Source organism: Elephas maximus, chromosome 9, assembly GCF_024166365.1.
Source record: "Elephas maximus indicus isolate mEleMax1 chromosome 9, mEleMax1 primary haplotype, whole genome shotgun sequence".
Classification (NCBI taxonomy): Eukaryota; Metazoa; Chordata; class Mammalia; order Proboscidea; family Elephantidae; genus Elephas; species Elephas maximus.
In genome coordinates, this window is record NC_064827.1 from 43527684 (window position 1) to 43547628 (window position 19945).

Here is a 19945-nt window from a genome sequence, read left to right on the forward strand (position 1 = left end):
GCTTGAGGCAAATACCAGGCATGCAAGTATGCCAAGATAATTTAGTGAAATGTGAATTCTTGTTTGTTCAGCCTATGTTTTTCCTTCCCTTTTAGAGCAGACAAGGGTTTTGGCAGGGCCGAGAGCAGAAGCATCTTGATGTCAAAGGCCCTCCTGCTTTTTTGTGAAAGTCTAATGTAAACCTAAAGGAACCCTGGTGGGTCAGTGGTTAAATGCTTGGCTGTTAACCAAAAGGTTGGTGGTTCAAACCTACCAGTGGCTCCTTGGGAGATAGATGTGGCAATTTGCTTCCATAAAAGATTATAGCCTCAGAAACTCTATGGGGCAGTTCTACTCTGTCCTATAGGGTTACTATGAGTTGGAATTGACTTGCAGGCAATGGGCTTTGTTTTGTTTTTTTTGGTAATGTAAACTTGGGACGAGGTTATGTCCTGCGGGCTGGGAGTGCATTTGGAGAAGCTTAGCAGTGGTTGGAGAGAGAATTCTTCAAGACTAAGTAGGGGATTGTCCTGCATGGGCACTGGGCTTTAATCCCCAGCGGTGACGGAATGACAGGACTCTGAGTAGGTGGCTTTACCGGGTGCCTGGGGAGGCCGAGTCCAAGCTCGCATGTCTGAATTCGCATGTCTCAAGTGTGGCACAGGCCTGGAGTCAGAGGTCAGGATCCAAGAGACATACTTGCTGGGACCACAGGGGCCATAGCATTCAATGATGGGATGGGGCGGGGGCAGGCAGGGAGCCTCCTCCGTGCTTTGATGTTTCTATGACTTTTGCATAAACTTTGGTAGGTGGGATCCCCAGGAGTGACTGATGTTGCATTTTTCACCAGCACTCCAGCACAGGGGCTTAGAGTAGGAATTAAGTTGTTTTAAGGAACATTTTAAAATGCAGTATTTCTTGCACATCTGAGTTTATATGCTAAGTTCATACCTGCTGTAACAGGATACGTAGGAAGGAGCCCCATCCTCAACAGCCACAGGAGGAACAAATAAGCAAATACTTTCAAGATTTTACGATAAGTGGTAAGTGCTGTGGCAGGTCCAGGCTTCCGTGGAGGGAAAAGATGATGGAGTAGCCGCCTCTAGCTCCTTGTGTCCCTTGCTTTATTGACCCTCCCCCCTAGATCTGCCTTTCTCTCCCACTTTGCCAGGCCTGATCTGATGGTCCTCCCTCTCCCTGCCTGGGGTGAGGGGGGAGGATAGCAGTGCCTGCACTGGGAGGATGAGGGAGAAGAGAGCTGAGCTGGGATCTTCTTGGAGAAAAGAACGACTTGCCCCAGGAGACTTATTCCTTGACCTCAAAAAAATGATGAGATCCTGGACCCCAGCCAAGGGAGAAAGTAGGAAAAAAAGGGAAAGGAGTTTTTTCCCAACTGGAAGAAAGCCGAGGGTGTCAAGGAGCCCAGATAGGAACAGAAAGTGATCCCGACAGCCCCATTAAACACAGAGGAGAGGCCAGGGACCGAGTTTCATTGAGCAGGCGTCCTTTTGGGTCTTTGGGAGGGGAGGGGTCCTGAGGAGCTCCCAGGGCTGGCACTGTTGTTAAGGTGGGCTTCAGTAGAACGTGTGTGTCCCTGGGTTACAGGCTGGCCCAGGACACAGGGCTCAAGGCGGGAGGGGAAGCATGACAGCCTCCCTCCTGGGGATACTTCCAAAGAGACACCTGGAGTTTCTTACTCATAGGCACCAAGGAAAGGGGAGGCAGTCCCTAGAGGGTCTGAGAAAAGACCTGGAGGTCACTCCTGGGATGAGAGAGTACTGGATAGATTAGGGGTGAGGGAGCTCTTCAGAATAGTTGGGGGTGGGTGCTCCAGGTCCACTGCCTCTCCCTTTTCATTGGCAGAATTCCTCAGAGACCAGGAGCATCCTCAGGTCCAGAAAGGATGCCGTCCCACCCTGCTCATCAGCCACCCCTCTACTACCTACAGGTCTGGGCACTTGGCTGATATAAGGAAGGCCTCAGGGCAGGTGATAACATACCCATCTGAGTTAGTCTGAGCTCTTGGCTTGGATCCCGGAGTGTGTGACCCCACCCTGTAGAGACACTGGCTTCACCGTGGACACAAAAACACAGGAACGGGCGCTTGGGTGGGAGGCTGAAGCAACTTTTTATTCAATTAGTTGTAAATCATATTTATACTGACGAGGCGGGGTGCGGTGGGGGAGCAGGGTCAGGTCCAGGGTCCTGGGTGACCTCTCGAGATTGACAGTCCTGCTGTCTCTTCCCACACTCACTGGGTGACCCCCCTCTTCTGCCTCCCTGGTCCTGGCCTGGTCTGGGCAGCTCAGCCATGCGGGATGGGGCTGGGGACACAGGCGGGATGGTTCAAGCAGGAGAAGGAGTGTGGCAGGGCCAGCATGGGGTAGCTGCTCTGCGACTGCTGAGTCCTCTCTCTCTCCTAGCCCCCTTCTTGCCCCTTGGGTTGGGGCTCCGAGCCCTGGTGAGGCTGGTGGGGGCCTTCTGGGCTCCAGGATGGTCACTGGGCTATGACGGTTTTGGGCTTTGTGGGCTGCTCAGTCCTGGGAGAACAGAAGAGGGGTGTGAGGGGCTGATGAATGCCCCCCGTCACTCCTTTTCTCCCAGCCTTCCAGACTCCTTACCTCTTGCAGGCTTTGGAGCCCCTTCCCTTCTTGCCAGGCTTAGGGCCCCCCTTGTCCTTCCTACAGCCCTGAGAGCCTTTCCGTGGGGCCGGTGGCTTGTCCAGCTGTTGCATCAGCTGCTGCACCCAGTCCTCCTTAGGGTCTGCACACAGCTCGGGCTGAGACTGCTTCCGGGGTTTGAACCTGGGGGTTGGGGGTCAGTAAGCCTGTTCTAGTTTTGCACACCCTGCCCACCCCACTCAGCCGCTGGCCTACACTTACTCCCTTGTGCCCACTCACAGGATGGCCGGGATAGGGCAGCCCAAGCTCGGCTCCTGCTTCCGGTAGCTTTGGACAACCCGAGCAGGAATGGTCCTCCGGCTGTACTTGAGGCAGCAGTCTTGCGCCCCTCCGTCACTGCCTGCAAGGGCAGAGTTCACGGGGAGCCAGGGGCTGCTTGTAGGTCCCTACCCCAAGCCTCTCCAGCCCCTCACCCCCATCCTAGGCACACCCTCCACTGGTACCTTGAGTCCCAGGGCTGCAGAGGGCCAGAGCCAAGACAAGGAGGCTCAGAGCCAGTGACTGAGCCATGGCTACAGCAGAGGGTGAGTATGAGGCCAGAGCTGTGGGCAAGATGGACCGCGGCAAGTTGGGGGCTGTGTGTGGGCTGGGACTGGCCCACTGCCTATTTATCTGGCAGCAACCTCCCCCAGGAGGCCCTCCCCCTCATCCCCAGGCGCACTGTCTAAGCAAGAATGGGGATCTCCCTCCTTTTCCTTCCTGAAGGCGGGTCCTGGCCAAATGAAAACTTCAGCACAGCCCGTCAGTCCCCAAGTCACCAGATTTTACCTCCTCAACATCATTTGAATTAACCAGGCCCTTTTTTTTTTCTTTCTATTCCCAGCCACCTCCTTGGTTAGACCTCACCATCTCTTCCCTGGAACACAGTGATTGCCTCTTCATTGCCCTCCAGGTGCTATGCCCCACCACGCCACTCTTCCACCAGGCTGAGGACTGTTCTTAAAATACACATTTGATTATATCTCTCTTCTGTTCCAAATCCTTTCATGTTGCCTGTTTCTCTTAGCATGAAGCCCGTGTTCCTTGGCCTGGCCTGCCCTTCTTTGTTTGTGTAGCTCCATCTTCTGTTACCAACCTTGCATGTTCTAGGCACACTGAGTCACCACTCACAAATACATTTGAATGGTCCCTCCTCTGAGCCTTTGCACATGGTAATCCTTTTATCCAGAGTGTCTTTTTCCTTTTCTTTGCTGGTAGAGTCCCAGCAAAAGTTGAATCCTTGTCCTTTCAAGGCATTCTCTGGGCTCCCACAGCACCCTCAGTTTATTCCATCTCAGCACACAGTAGGCCTTTAATAATGCAATCAAATGGCTTAGCCACAGTTTACTGTCTGGCTTCCCATTATTCCATGAGATTTTTTTGCTAGCAGGGATCATGCCATGCTCATATCTGCACCTGTACGGCCTGGCACAAGTTGGCCTTGCTGTGATTATTGTCAAGTTGATGATAACACTGGGAGAAGTTCAGGAGGAAGCAGGAGTGTTGATCTCCCGTATGAGCCTCCTCTCTTTGGTTGTGAGAATGATCTTCAGTTACTGTTAATATGAGTGAAGGGGGTTCCTAAGAGGCTCATCTGGCAGAGTTGCTTGGGGTCAAGAGGAGAAGACGCTGGCCAGGGGTACTTGTCATTGGTTGTGAGTAATGTTCCCCAGAGGACTGGGCTGAGAGGTTGGGCATGGGAAGGGGGAGGCCTCTGACCCCACTCTGTTCTGGTCCTGATTCGAAGGAGGCCTAGGAAGACTGTGAGGGCTGACTGGAGGTTGAGTGACCAAGCCAGGGCGCTGGGGCAGTCATGTTCTGAGGCCTTCTGGAGGCTGTGCGGGGGCTCATTTATCTGCCAGGAGCTCCTTGGAAACCCTATGGGGTAGTTCTACCCTGTCCTGTAGGGTTGCTGTGAGTCAGAATCAACTAGACGGCAATAATTTTATGGTTTTCGTCCTCATAGAACTTATTTTCTAGAAGAGAAAGACAGATAAATGAATAGGGTAGTTTCAGTGAGTGATAGGTGCCATAAAGAAAATAAAACAGGGTAATGTAAGAACGTGAGGCTTGGTCAAGGAAGACCTCTCAAGGGAGGGACATCTAGCAGACACCTAGGAGTAGAAGGAGTCAGCCCTGTAGAGAGCAGCAGGGAGAGGATTCTGGGGCCTCAGGGAGCTAGAAGTTCAAAATGGAAAGAACCTGGGTGCCCTGGGATCTCTGGCCTTTCCCAGATTTCAACAGCCAGGGCAAGTGAGGTGCTTCTCATTCCTGCCTGTAGTGCCATACCCAGACTGGGCCCACACATCCCCAGACAGAGATTGCTCACCTGAAGGCCCATGAGACAAACTCTTGGGAAAGACCTGCAAGCCTCATCTTGGGCAGGAGGGATGGATAGTAGAGATTACTCAGCGTAGAGAAACAAGGCCTGGGCAGAGCTGGGAACCCCGGAATCATATGGGTAGGTTCTGGCTTCTGGCTTTGACGGGCCTCCTGATTGTCCAAGAGGCATTGCTTCTTCACATAAGACTCCTTTCACTCAGTAAAATATTTTCTGTTTTGTTACTGTGTGTATTAGCCGTTTGTTCCTTTTTATTGCTGAGTAGTATGCCATTGTTTGAATATACCAAGGTCTGCTTAGACATTCTTCTGTTGATGTGCTGGGCTATTTCTAGTTTTTAGCTATATGAGTAAAGTGGCTATGAATATTCTTGCTTTGGTCTTCTTGTTAATGTTTGTTTCCAATTCTCTTGGGTAAATAAATACCTAATAATGGATTTACTGGGTCATCGGGTTTAGTTAAGAGCCCTGGTGCATACTGGTAAAGCTCTCGGCTGCTAACTGAAAGGTCGGCACTTTGAACCTACCAGCTACTCTGCAGGAGAAAAGACCTGGTGATCTGCTCCTGTAAAGATTACAGCGTAGGAAACCCAATGGGCAGTTCTACTCTGTCCCATAGTGTTGCCATAAGTCAGGATCGACTCAATGGCACAAAAACAACAGGATTTGGTTTTACAAGAACTGGACAGATCTTTTTCTAAAGTGATTATTACACTCCCACCTACAATGTATAAGATTTCTAGGTGTAGTCTTAATTTACATTTTTCTTTTTATGAATGAAGTTGAGCATCCTTTCATATGTTTAAAAATATGAACTGTCTATCCATATCCTTTGCTTATTTTTTCTATTGGGTTGTTGTTTTTTTCTTATCAATTTTAGGAGCTCTTTATTTACTAGGGTGATTGGCCTTTGGTCTGTGACAATGTGTTGCAAATGTAGTACTGAGCTTGTCATTTGTCTTTTGACTTTGCTCATGGTGTTTTTATATTTGCAGTCGTGTTTAATTTTTAAGTGACCAAAGTAATAGTTAAAAATATTAGAAAGGCCTTTACAACTCTAAGGTTATAAAGAAATTCTCCCATGTTTTCTTCTGGAATTTCTATAGTTTTTTTTTTTTTTTTCTTTATTGTACTTTAGATGAAGGTTTACAGAACAAACTAGATTCTCATTAAACAATTAGTATATATATTGTTTTATGACATTGGTTAACAATCCCACAACATGTCAACATTCTCTCTTCTCGACCTTGGGTTCCCTATTACCAGCTTTCCTGTCCCCTCCTGCCTTCTACTCCTTGCCCCTGGACTGGTGTGCCCCTTTAGTCTTGTATAGTTTAGTTTTTAACATTAAATCTTTCTTTTTTTAATTTTTTTATTTATTGTGCTTTAAGTGAAAGTTTACAAATCAAGTCAGTCTCTCATACAAAAACTTATACACACCTTGCTGTGTACTCCTAGCTGTTCTCCCCTTAATGAGACACCACACTCTTCCCCTCTACTCTATATTCCCCATGTCCATTCAACCAGCTCCTGTCCCCCCTACCTTCTCATCTTGCTTCCAGACAAGAGCTGCCCACATAGTCTCATGTGTCTACTTGAGCCAAGAAGCTCACTCCTCACCAGTATCATTTTCTGTCTTACAGTCCAGTCCCTGTCTGAAGGATTAGTTTTGGGAATGGATCCAGTCTTGGGCTAACAGAGGGTCCAGGGATCATGACCTCTGGGGTCCCTCTAGTCTCAGCCAGAGCATTAAGTCTGGTCTTTTTACGACAATTTGAGGTCTGCATCCCACTGTTCTCCTGCTCCATCAGGGATTCTCTGTTGTGTTCCCTGTCAGGGAAGTCATCAGTTATAGCCGGGCACCATCTAATTCTTCCGGTCTCAGGCTGATGGAGTCTTTGGTTTATGTGGCCCTTTCTGTCTCTTGGGCTCATATTTACCTTGTGTTTTTGATGTTCTTCATTCTCCTTTGCTTCGGGTGGGTTGAGACCAATTGATGCATCTTAGATGGCTGCTTGCTAGCATTTAAGACCCCAGACACCACTCACCAAAGTGGGATACAGAATATTTTCTTAATATATTTCGTTAAGCCAGTTGACCTAGATGTCCCCTGAAACCATGGTCCCCAGACACCCATCCCTGCTACTCTGGCCTTTGAAGCGTTTGGTTGTATTCAGGAAACTGCTTTTGGTTTAGTCCAGTTGTGCTGACCTCTCCTGTATTGTGTGTTGTCTTTCCCATCATCTAAAATAGTTCTTATCTACTATGTAATTAGTGAATATCTCTTTCCCTCCCTCCCCACCCTCATAACCATCAAAGAATATTTTCTTCTGTGTTTAAACTTTTTCTTGAGTTCTTACGATAGTAGTCTCATGCAATATTTGTCCTTTTGCAGCTGTCTAATTTCACTCAGCATAATGCCTTCCAGATTCCTCCATGTTACGAGATGTTTCATAGATTCATCGTTGTTCTTAATAATTGAATAGTATTCCATTATGTGAATATACCATAATTTATCCATTCATCCATTGATGGGCACCTTGGTTGCTTCCATCTTTTTGCTATTGTAAACAGTGCTACAGTGAACAAGGGTGTGCATATATGTGTTCATGTGAGGGCTCTTATTTCTCTAGGATATATTCTAAGGAGCGGGATTGCTAGATCGTATGGTAGTTCTTTTTCTAGCTTTTAAAGGAAACACCAAATTGATTTCTGAAGTGGTCGTACCATTTTACATTCCCATGAGCAGTGTATAAGCATTCCAGTCTTTCCACAACCTCTCCAACATTTATTATTTTGTGATTCTTGGATTAATGTCAGCCTTGTTGGGGTGAGATGGTATCTCATTGTAGTTTTGATTTGGATTTCTCTAATGGCTAATGATCGTGAACATTTCCTCATGTATCTGTTAGCTGCCTGAATGTCTTCTTTGGTGAAGTGCCTGTTCATATTCTTTGCCCATTTTTTAACTGGGTTATTTTTCTTTTTGTCATTGAGTTTTTGCAGTATCATGTACACTATAGAGACCAGATGCTGATCAGATTTGTCGTAGCCAAAAAATTTTTCCCAGTCTGTAGGTAATCTTTTTACCTTTTTGATGGAGTCTTTGGATAAGCGTTAAGTGTTTGATTTTTAGGAGCTCCCAGTTGTCTAGTTTCTCTTCTATCGATATTAATGTTTTGTATACCATTTATGCCATGTATTAAGGCACCCAGCATTGTCCCTATTTTTTCTTCCATCATATTTATCATTTTAGATTTTATATTTAGATCTTTGATCCATTCTGAGTTAGTTTTTGTGCATGGTGTGAGGTATGGGTCTTGTTTCATTTTTTTTTGCTGATGGATATCCAGTTATGCCAGCACCATTTGTTAAGGAGAATGTCTTTCTCCATTTAACAGACTTTGGGCCTTTGTCAAATATCGGCTGCTCATATGTAGATGGATTTATGTCTGGATTCTCAATTCTGTGCCATTGGTCTATGTATCTATTGTTGTACCAGTACCAGGCTGTTCTGACTACTGTGGCAGTATATGTTCTAAAATAAGGTAGTGTGAGGCCTCCCACTTTGTTCTTCTTTTTCAGTAATGCTTTACTTGTCTGAGGCCTCTTTCCCTTCCATGTGAAGTTGGTGATTTGTTTCTCCATCTCATTGAAAAATGTCACAGGTATTTTGATCGGGATTGCATTGTATCTATAGATCACTTTGGGTAGAACAGACAGTTTTACAATCTTGATTCTTCCTATCCATAAGCAAGGTAACATGAAATCTTTTATCCATTTGGAATTTATTCTGGTGTGTGGTGTGCCAAGATTATTGGATCATGACTTAGACTCTGTCTTTAAAACCAAATCAGGACCTCATAGTTGTGATTCCTAGACCATGACTGGAAAATCCATTTGGTTCCCTGAGGGTTAAACCCAACAGCAGGCCCCTCACTCCCAGGCTTGTTCCAGCTTTTTTAGAAGGACTGTTCATGAGGGGTAGGGAGACCATAGGGAGATTCGGATGAGGCTTGGAAGGTATGCAGCCAGAACAGAGAGGGCCAGGGACAAAGTGGATACAGAAAGATTGAGTCTAGGACAGGGGTGGTACTGTTGGGGGAGGATGGGATGCAGAAGGGTAAGGGTTGGAGATGGAGATATCGTTGGGATGGAGGTGGAAGATGTTTTACCCCAAGGCCCACAGAGAAGAGGGAATGGAATTTGGACTAGAGGAGAGATAATTGAACCCTTGAGTCTGAGGTTTTCTAACAGGCTGGGACCTCAAGCAGGGCGGAGAATGCCCCTGCTGACATGAGGCTGGCATTCCTGGGACAGGACTGGGCAAAAGCAACGAGATAAGATTTCTTGGGTGTTTTATCTGGTCTGATGGCAGATCCTGACACCAGAGAGCTTTTAAATTCCAGCTCCCCCATTTCCCCTTCTCCACCCACCTCACCCTCTGTGGAAGTGATGAAGTTGTGAGTTGCTTGTGTTTAGACAATTCCCAGAGAGGTAGGATGGCATGGGTGAGGAGTGGGGTGGGAGGGGGCATGTGCATGATTTCAGAATCATATTGTATTAGACTGTTTCTACAGTTTCCAAATTTGGCTGCATTTCAGAAACACCTGGGGAAATTATACAGAATTAGAGGCACGGCCCCAGATGGTCTTAAACAGAATCTCAGAAGATCCAAAAAATATGAATTTTTACCATGTTCTCCAAGTAAATTCTGATGGGACTGGTAGAACCACCTGGGCCTATTCTGCTCCCCATCTCAAACTCCAGATGGGCAAAGCACTAGTGGAAGTGAACAAAGGTGGTCTGGAGAAGAGGAAGATGGGGTGATACCCTCTGGCCCCCCTCAGTGGGAGACTTTCTGGCTGGCACAGCTAGTGGGAAAAGGGGGGAGATGGCAGGGAAGGGGGTGCTGTGCTGCTTCCTTTCATAAAATCAAAGGCTAATTCTCTCTCCTGAGACACATTGCCTGCCCCCTGCCCTTGTTTATGCGAATTTGGGGGGCCTCTAATTTGTGTCACGTGGTGTCCACAGCCTCCTCAGGTGCCATCCTCGCCTACCTTTCTTAGATTCAGGAAGCTTTTCCTAGCATCTGTTTTAAGCCATTACCTCTGAGCTTGGGCCTGCAGTGGTGGCCCAGCCTCAGGCAGATAATCCAATCTGGAGGTATTCGGGCTTCCATGCTTGCTTCTGGCGCTCAAAACTTAATTTAGGGGCCCTGGGAAAATGGACCTGAGGAGCCCTGGTGGCACAGTGGTTAAAGCATTCAGCTGCTAACTGAAAGGCAGGTGGTTTTGCTTCCGTAAAGATTATAGTCTTGGAAACCCTATGGGGCAGTTCTACTCTGTCCTGTAGAGTCGCTATGGGAGGAAATGGAAGTAAAGAGTGGGACTTTGATGGAGGTGGATACCTGGCTAGACAAAAAGCCAGGGAGGAAACAGCTGCCCTGAGGGCAGGAAGGTGGCAGTACCACCACCCTGGCTGCAGGTGGCTGAGCCCTGGGAAGGGAGGGGTGGACGTGAGAGGGAGGCACTGAAGGAGTCTAGAAGGAAGTGGAGCCCAGGTATAGATACAATCCCCAGGAGAGGGGCTGAGATGATGAGAAAAGTTGTTACTGTTCTCTGGAATCCCAAGTCCTTCCACCAGTCATTCCTCTGGCCTCAGCTGCTGGCTGGGATCTTCCCACCTCCCAGTCCCACTTGAACCCCATGTCATGGTGGTCTGCAGCTTGTGGCCCTGATCCAAGCCCCTCACTTGGTCCTCAGGCCAGGCTGGATGTAGACATTGGTGCAAGGGGACACAAAGACTTGGTGGGCTACAAACCCGAGATGTGAGTGTCCACCTAAGAGTTCCATTCCTCTGGGTGAAGGCTTTGGCTCAGTGAACTACTGAGAGCCTAGGCAGTGTTTGACAACCTCTTTGGGGTGGCTGAGGTACAGAGAATACTGCACTGGGTACCTGAAAGCTGGGGGTGTGGGGTGAGGGGAGCTTTGCCCTGTTGATGAGAGTGGACCTAAAAGACCTATTACTGGATTGGGACCCTGGAGGAGGGCAAGGGAGTGTGGTAATTCATTCTCTACCTCAGCCTCAATGTCAGCAGGCCCACTACCTCTTTAGGACAGGCACCTGGGGCAGAGGTCCTAGGTGTGGGTGTTGCAAGAATCTGGAAATCCTCCCACTGGGAAGTAGCCTCATTCCATCCCCAGGCCCCAGGCCCATCTGTTCTTGCCTGGTGGGGGGTTCCAGGGCAGCAGATGCTCCCAGCAGGCAGGAAATGGGGAGGGGTATGCCAGAATTTCTGCTCACCGGTTGGGCTAATCCTGGAACAGGGCTTGGGTGGGGGCAGGACCCCTGTGGGCCTGTATGTCCAACGAGGATCAAAGAGCCTGGGCACCTTTGTGCTCCTGACTTCCAGCTGAGCATTGAGCCCTCCACAAACAAGCTACCCTGTGGACTGTACAACCGTGACTGAAGGAGCTAGTTAGTTTCTGGGGTGCAAATAACACAAACATTTATATGCATGTGGTATGTGTGTACATAGTGTGGTTGTAGAAATTACTCAGTGAGTAGCTGTCCAGAGCTAGGATTATGCTTAGAATAGCATCGATGTAATGGTTACAGATTAGAGTTAGGTTGTGTTAAGCATAGTGGTGGAATCATGGTGATGTTAAAGTAGGGTTTGTAATGGATTCTTGGATTAGGTTGTGTTAGGGTCGGGGTTGGGTTTAGGATTATGATTAAAATTGGCCTAAGAGTTAAATTCTATGTTTGGGATTAGTTTTAAGCTTCTACAACAGTCTGGAGAGGGGCTTAAGCATATTTTGTGGTATTGATTTGGTTTAGATGAGAGGGTCTTGGCCATTTTCCGGGTGTCCACACTCAAGGGGTACAAATAGCCCTTGCAGCTGTGATTGTCAGCTAGGGGGATATAAGCATTCAGCTCCTGACCAGAGGGATCATCACAGTTTTCTAACTCAAACTTATTTGGCTATGGAAATAATTTTTGAGTAACACTTACTAGCATTACATTTCTGAGGTACAGTTGTTCCAAGGGTTGCACTTAAAAGCACTGCTGGCTTAGAGCTGTCTCTGGGAAAAGGGTTGGAGTAGGGGTTAGCATTGACAGGAGTGAGATTGTGGTTAACATTAAAATTTGGGCTAGAACTACACAAGTAGTCATACCATGTGTCATGGTCTGCCTCCTGGGGAACCAGGACCTGCATTTTCATGGTTCCCTGAGAGTGCCCTCGGCAGGTGTGTCCATCTTGTTTGTTCTTCCCTTGGTGTCTCCATCTGCTGTATTAAAGTGGCTGGGGGCCAAGACCCTACAGGGGCCCTTGTGGAGATGGGTATGTAGGTGAAGGATGAGACTGTTGAAGATGGCGGTAGACTCACTGCAAGCCCTTGATATTTTCTGAAAGAGCACATAGCCAAGTTGTTGAGACCAGGGGTCTGTACGCAAATCCAAGACTGTGCCTATTTTTTTTTTTTTAATTGTACTTTAGATGGTTTACAGAACTAGTTTTTCATTAAACAGTTAGTACACATATTGTTTTATGACATTGGTTAACAACCCCACGACATTTCAATACTGTCCCTTCTCAACCTTGGATTCCCTATTACCAGCTTTCCTGTCCCCTCCCCCCTTCTAGTCCTTGCCCCAGGGCTGGTGTGCCCCTTTAGTCTTGTTTTGTTTTATGGGCCTGTCTACTCTTTGGCTGAAGGGTGAGCCTCAGGAGTGACTTATAATTACTGAGCTGAAAGGGTATCCAGGGGCCATACTCTCAGGGTTTCTCCAGTCTCTGTCAGGCCAGGAAGTCTGGCCTTTCTTTTTGAGTTAGAATTTTGTTCTACATTTTTCTCCAGCTCTGTCTGGGACCCTCTACTGTGATCCCTGTCAGAGCCAAGACTGTCCCTATCAAAGGAGAAGCAGTGGAACAGAAATTACAAACCAGAATTTAGAGGAGAGAGAGATGGGCCTGGTTTGAGGTGGCGTAGGAAGCTTTATGGAGGAAACGGGTTTTGAAGAATGGATTTGGATTGCATTTGTGTTTATGGGTCTACAGAATGAGCTGTGTCTGCTTGTTATATGTGCAAGTCTGCCTTTGTATATGCATGTGTTGTGCTTGTGCCTGTGTCTGCTTGAGCATGTCTGACCCAGGGTGTTCCTGGGTCTATGTAGGTGTATATTTCTGGTCATGTCTCTTGGTACTCTGTAGTATTTCTGTGTGGCATCTTTGAATCTGTGTCTTTCACTGAGACTGGGTGCCTATGTGTCCATGTGTTATTCACTGTGTGCATGAGATTCTAGTCTGACGTCTCTCTTTATCCCCACCCCCCACCTGATGTACCCCAGCTGCCAGCAGTATTTACCGCAAAGATAGGCTTCCCTTCCCGCAGTCTGGATTCCCACGGTTCAGGCTGTCTGCCCAAGGCCCTGCCCCTGTGGCCTCTGTACAGGCTTGACCTTGGAAGTAATACATTCTGGAAAGCCCCCAGCATACTCCTTGCCTGGCCATGGACCCAGAGAAGTTACGGTGGAGGAGAGGGACAAGTCGGGGAAGGGAGGTCGTTGGCAGAACCCATTCCTCCTTCTGGAAATGGATATCTTTCTCTGACTCCTTCTCAGGGCCCCTTCTTCCCCTGTGCTCTCATGCAGACCAAGTATTCAGGGGCCTGACCTCACTGTCTCTGGGGATGAGAATGAACATCTCTTTGCAAGCCCAGCCAGATGTGCTAGAGATTTGGTACTGTCTCCCAGCACCTCACCTGCCTGCATGGTGCCCTTTCTTCATCTTTCTACTCCAGCTCAAGGTTGTCTGTCCTCCTTTTCTAATCCTAAAGTGGACACCTGAACCTTCTTGTCCTTCATTTCATGACAGCCCTGGTTAATGCTTTGGGCCCCTGAGCACAGGCCCGATGGCCCGTAAAGCAGCAGAGGCCCAGCGACCTCTCTCAAGGTGGAGGAAATAGCATCTCAGTGGGGTCTCACCCTCTCACTCCTGTGCCCAGTGTGTTTTTTGCCTTCCCTGGATGGGACAGGGTAAACATGTACAAAATGAGGTAGGCATGGTCCCTATCCTCAAGGACTCAGCGATTAACAGGCAGAGTGATGTTTGGAGAAGACATTCTTCTCTTACTGCTGTTAGTCAGTCTCCTAAGTTATGTTTATAGAATTCTAAAGTACCCATCCAGAGAGCCCAAAGGAAGGACTGTAGAAGGTCAGGGCTGTTCACCATGACCTGTTACCTCAAAGGCCCAGAGGTGAACTCCAAAGATCCCAAGCAAGCAGTGATGTATTCCTAGCATCTACCACCAATTCTGGGGTGTATTACATTTTTGGAGTTTGTGTCCTGCCATGAAGCATTTATTTTGCTCTTATTTTAACTCTCTCGAGCTTAGGGCGGCGGGGGAGGAGGAAGTTGGGGTTGTGCTAGGGTTATGGGATATGATGAGCAAGGCTTCACCCCCTCAACAACATCCTGCATGAGTTCATAGGCTCTCACCCTGTCTCTTCTCAGCCCTTGATTTTGCTGAGAACTCATAATCCTGAAGGTATTGGTTCCAGCTCATCTCACTGCCCCTAGCCCTTTGGCACAGGACTTTGATCAGCAGCATGAGCCCATGCTGGGCTAGGGCAGGTAGGAGCCTGTGGGGACCATGGGAAGGACCTGCTCCACCGTAAGTCAGGATGTGTGCACGCTAACCCTTGCTTCCCACCTGATGCTGTTTTGACCCTTTTGAGTCACTTCCCTTCACTCTGGGCTTCCTCTATTCTGTGGCTCTCTGCCCAGCTTCCACCAGGCAGGGAGGATGTGCCTGCCACAAGACCTCCTTTGATCTCCTTTGGGGATGCATTAGGAAAACACCTGGAGAATGTTGGCATGGCAGGCCTAAGGCTTGTGCCACCTCCCATATGGAGGCCCCACTAGGGGCTGGGTCCTCATCCTTTAGACATAGAATCACTATTCAGAACAGGGACACATCCATGCTTCTTCCCATTCTGGCTCTTCTGCATCACAATGGACACAATGTACTAAGTACTGGGGTCCTGTAGAGGAAGTGAGTCTAGCCACCACCTCCTCCTGGTTTGATGGGATGGCGAGTGATTCTGGATTTCCTTAGGAACCAGTGAGGCAGGGGTATCCCACCGTCCTCTATACCACATCATAAGGAAGCCACATTTTCTGTTCTTTTTCTAGCTCTTGGCTTCTTTGTGATGTTAGAGTAGGATGCAGAGGTGGTACCTTCTAAGGGATACTAGACAACCAAAACACAGAAATCTGTCCCATGTGCCCAGAACAATGTCTTTGTCTTCTTGCTTCCCAATTCTCTCTTCCAAGCCCCAAACCTCACTGGTTCCTAAACACTAGGATGCCACATCTGTTCTGTTTTTGCATCTCTAGGCCCATGTTCTTCCTTACACTCCATGCGTCTAGAGGTTTATCTGATATCTCTCATGCAACACCAGTTTTCTAAGAGCCCCTGATTCATACTCATGATCAGTAATTCAGCCACCTTTTCAGGCCAACCTAGGTTCTCAGCTGGCTACCACCTCCTGAGGACCTACTAGAAACTTAGCCATGGTAACTTCCAGAATCTGTCTCTACTTCTTGCTTTCAGGCATGATGGTTCTCCATATTCCTTCCCCCAATCCCAGCCATGGTCCTTTCCCAGTTTCTAACTCACCCTTCCTGGGTCTTTGCCCACACTCTTTTACACGTGGGGGAAACTTCTTATGATTCACAGAGTGCACCCTCATTAATGCTATGTTCTCTCTACCATCTGTGAATTGCCTGTGCTTTAAGTTGAGGCCAACCTCTCAACTAGGGCATTTGCTCCCATTCCCTCTACTCCATACCAGGACATTGTTCCAGCACTTTTACCCTTTCTTTTCTACATCATCAATTTATTCTTCTCAGTTGGATCTTCTCCATTAACATCCATATGCTATGTCTCTCATCTTAAAAAAATCACTCTCTGGATCCTATTTCCCCACCCAGCTATTGCCTCATTTTTCTGCGCCTCTGTGGCGCATAACTCCTAGAAGGAGTTGACTATACTTTTGATCACCAATTGCTCCCCTTCCATTCTCTCTTGAGACCACTCCAGTCACGCCTTCACCTCCATCACTCATGTGAGTCTTCTCAATATCATGGATAATCTCTATGTTGCCAAATCTAATGGTTAACTCCGAGTCCTCATCTTACTTGTCAGGTTGGTACCTTTTCATGCATTTGATTATTTTCTCCTTGAAATACTTTCCTTTCTTGGCTTCTAGTATACTATTCTTCTGGTTTTTCTCTTGCCTTATTGGCTGCTGCCTCTAAGTCTCCTCTGCTTACTGGTTCCTCCTTTTTTTCCCCCAATTTCTTAATGTTAGTGAATCTCAGAGCCCAACCTTTTACTTCTTCTTTATTTATACTCACTCCTTTGGTGATCTTATCCACTGTCATCATTTTAAATTCATTGATCTCCTCTCTCTTATTTTTTCTCTCCTCTCCTCTCTTCTCCTTTCCTCTCCTTACTCTTATCTCCACTCTCTCTCTCCATGACCTTTCCTGAGGATCACTCAGGCTGTATAAAGAATAGACTATTGAGGGTATGGACTCAGGAAGAAGCAGAGAGATTAGTTATGATGTTATTGCAGTAATGGTTGCAGCAGAGGTGGTGATAAGGGTCAGATTCTGGACTTATTTTGAAGGTAAAGATAATAGGAGGTACTGACATATTGAATGTGGATGGTTAGGGAAAAAAGGATGACACTAATGTTTTTGGCCTGAACAACTTAAAGGATGAGTTGCCATTAACCGATGTATGGGATATTGCATTTGGAACAAAGTTGGTGTGATCGGGTTGTGGTGAGGGTGGGGAGTCAAGAGTTCACTTTTGTAAAGTTGGAGATGAGTATTGGACACCAACTATATATGTTGATTAGGCAACTGGGCATGTGAGACTGTCTACCCCAAGTCAACTGCTGTGTCTTGCATAGTACCTGGAACATTGTTGAATATAAGACTTAGCTCAAGGTTGTTTTAATTGTGACCCTTCAGGGGTCCTCATCATCAGCTGAGTACTTCTTCCTGTGGCAGCCTCCCATATTCCATAACATTCATGCACTGATGTAATGACTTGTCTGTTTTCACACCCCATACTGTGGATCAACTAATATTACAGTATTACCATGTGCCAACCACTATCCTAGGCCCTGAACCTAGACATTATTGTAATAATTCAGGCAATAAAGGATAAGAAACTGAACTGAAAGCAAAGACAGTAAGAATAGAGGACAGTGGCAAAGCTGAGCAATATCAAGATTAGATGACTTGATGTATGGGCTGAGCAAGGAAGTAGGTGGATAGTGACACCATTCCCTGATGTTAGAAAACAGTTTGGTGGAATGAAGGGCAAGTATATGGAAAATTTTAAGTTTGTGATGTCTTTGAAGCAAGAAGGAATTTCTCCCTGGCTGTTGGTTGTATAGGAGCATTGGTGGCGCAGTGGTCAAGCACTTGGCTTCTAACCAAAAGGTCAGCAGTTTGAACCCACCAGCTGCTCTGTGGGAGACATGTGGCAGTCTGTGTCTGTAAAGATTTATAGCCTTGGATACGCTATGGGGCTGTTCTGCTCTGTTCTATAGGGTTGCTATGAGTTGGAATTGACAGCAATGGGTTGGCTGTACCATCTGGAGCTCAGGGGAGAAGAGTAGGTCAGAGAAACGGCTTTGAAAATCAGCAGTACATTAGTAGTAATAGAGGCTTTGGATATGGATAAACAGTTATCCCCATTTCCCAGGTGAAGAAACCGAGGGTTAGAAATGTTAACTTGTCAAACAGCAGAGCTAGGATTCTAACCCTGTTGATCATCTTCCACATTCCATCCTTTTGGATTGGACCTTAAAACCTGCATCCTCCCCAAGGGTCAGACATTTGGCCCCAAAATTAGAAAAACACTTGCTCAAGTATTTGTAATGTTTTTCTTGAGTTGTGGTTTTGCTGCCCTTTGCCTCTGTTTATTATCATTTTGTCCTGAAATCATTCTTTGGCCCCTTCAGCTAGAAGTTTTATTCCAAAGGGAAGGGGATGAGCCAAATTTTTTACCCATACTTAACCTTCTGCTGAGTGGAGCAAACATAGCCCTGTGCTGTTTTACCATGGCCTCCTTAAGAGGTTCAGGGGTTTCAGTCTTCCTCCCAGGGAGACCAATGCCTGCCGAATCAAGGTAACAAGAGAAGCAAGTACAGGGTCACTTGGGTCTCCTTAGGAGTTCAGGGAATAGGAGCATGACAGTCACCAAAGAGAGGTCTGACTCTGTGGCCAGGACTACCAAGGCCGCCTTTGGTGGTAGATTACCCGTCTGGTGATGGTGCTGTGGGGGGGGGGGGGGAGGGCGGCAGGCTGGGCTGACAAGAGACAGGAAAAACTCTAGAAGTCACAGTATGGTAAGCTGAGAGGCCTCCTAAAACAAGTTTGTAGGCAGAACATCGTTTAGTCTCTGTGTGAGGGAAGGTGTCATAGGACATAGTTTGGAGGGGCTTTTTCTTTTCTGTTTCCTAGCAGCTGCTTGCAGATCTCACTTTGCCTCTCAGCTACCCTCTTGAGTTTCTCCATTTTGCTTCAAGAGTTTCAGACACTTGCATATAATATTTCCATTAATAGTAAACATATTTCCCTGAAATAGCAAATTATTGGACATTCCCAGAAAGAGGCAAAAGGGCCAGAGCTCCACTTCAGTTCTGAGTAGCTGAGCTAGCTGTTAGAGATTCATGTCACAGTATATTCTAGATTCCTGCTCACTTGCTGGTTAATGGGCAGGACACTTTCCAAAAGCCTTATGGTCTTCTTTTGGCAGTCAAGGTAAGTGGTTTTGGTGTTCTCTCAAATGAAGTGGAACATGTGAATAGATAGGAAAGGATAATGGGAAACAAACTTATATTGGGGGGGCTGGCACTAGGAGGGTGATATGGTACAGACCTTGGTGGGGTAAAGGACAGGAGTCATCCTCTGAATTTCGGAAGGGCAGATCCTGGGAGGGATTTAGCTAATTGAGTTTTGCACCATTGCTTATCATGGAAGTATATTCAGGAAATACAAGGCAGAAGAAAAGGAGGGTGATGGAGAAGGAACCCAGGTATAGGTGGTGTAGAAATGAGACACAGCAGCAGGTCCAGGGCCAAGCTGCTGGCAGTAACTTGACAGGCTGGGATATGTCTAGAAAATCCCTGTGTTTTCTGTGGTTCTTTCCCAGAAACTTCAGTGCTCAGGTCACTGCTCACGCTACACTATCTGCAAGCAGACGGAAGCTCAGAGTTTACTCACCTCCCTTCCTCAAGAGCATTCAGGCCTTGGGTTGGCTTCCTGGATCTGAGCTTTTTTTTTTAAGTGCAAAGAAAACCAACTTTTCTTCCTTATGCCCTGGTCATAATATCACATGCTGTCCCAGGTATTCATACCTCCATCTACCTTCTCTCCCAACCTGCCTCATTTCCTTAAGGGTGGAGGACAAACACCTCTCCACCTTCTACTCTGATTCATTCATTCTAGGAGGCATTCCTTTCATGCAGCTGAGAGGGAGTGGAGGTGGGAAATAGGCAATAGGGCCACAGCAGGCTCCCAGATTGTTTGAAAGATCTTATTAGTACCAACCTGGAGCAGAGAGGGGAGATTGTATATTTTGGTTTTGACATCTGTCATATAAACTGCTTTTGCAAATCACAAAAGCACCTCTTCAAGGATGGAGCACTGTGGCACTCCCCTAAAAACCTTCTCTTCAGATTGTGGGCATATGTGGGCCAACACTACATTGATTTCTTAACCACTCCTTCTGTTTAGTGCTGGCATCATGTCCACATTGCTCCTCTCTGGTCCAAGGTCATCATGGGAAGCCATGATTGAATTCCAGCCTGACCTTTACCCTTAATGCACCTTAGACAAGAGCCTTGCCTTCTATGCTCAAGTCCCTTTATC

The 19945-nt window shown here is 47.1% G+C and overlaps 1 protein-coding gene across 1 annotated transcript; it reads right to left on the minus strand.

Moving 5' to 3' along the window:
• Nucleotides 1–2078: 2078 nt before the first annotated feature.
• On the minus strand, nucleotides 2079–3258 carry CCL21 (C-C motif chemokine ligand 21). Its single transcript, XM_049895775.1, has 4 exons — nucleotides 3104–3258; nucleotides 2880–3000; nucleotides 2601–2783; nucleotides 2079–2519 (listed from the first exon to the last, which is right to left on the minus strand). Exons 1-4 carry the CDS (start codon nucleotides 3168–3170, stop codon nucleotides 2477–2479), a joined length of 414 nt encoding a protein of 137 aa, XP_049751732.1. The 5' UTR covers nucleotides 3171–3258; the 3' UTR covers nucleotides 2079–2476.
• Nucleotides 3259–19945: the final 16687 nt, after the last annotated feature.

Excerpts from the sequence above, each read along its gene's own strand:
- CCL21 (XM_049895775.1), bottom strand. The coding sequence starts at position 3,170 with ATGGCTCAGTCACTGGCTCTGAGCCTCCTTGTCTTGGCTCTGGCCCTC. Across the intron at positions 2,784-2,879 it reads TGCCCTATCCCGGCCATCCT|GTTCAAACCCCGGAAGCAGT; the intron begins GTGAGTGGGCAC and ends CCCAACCCCCAG. Across the intron at positions 2,520-2,600 it reads GGCTCCAAAGCCTGCAAGAG|GACTGAGCAGCCCACAAAGC; the intron begins GTAAGGAGTCTG and ends CTGTTCTCCCAG.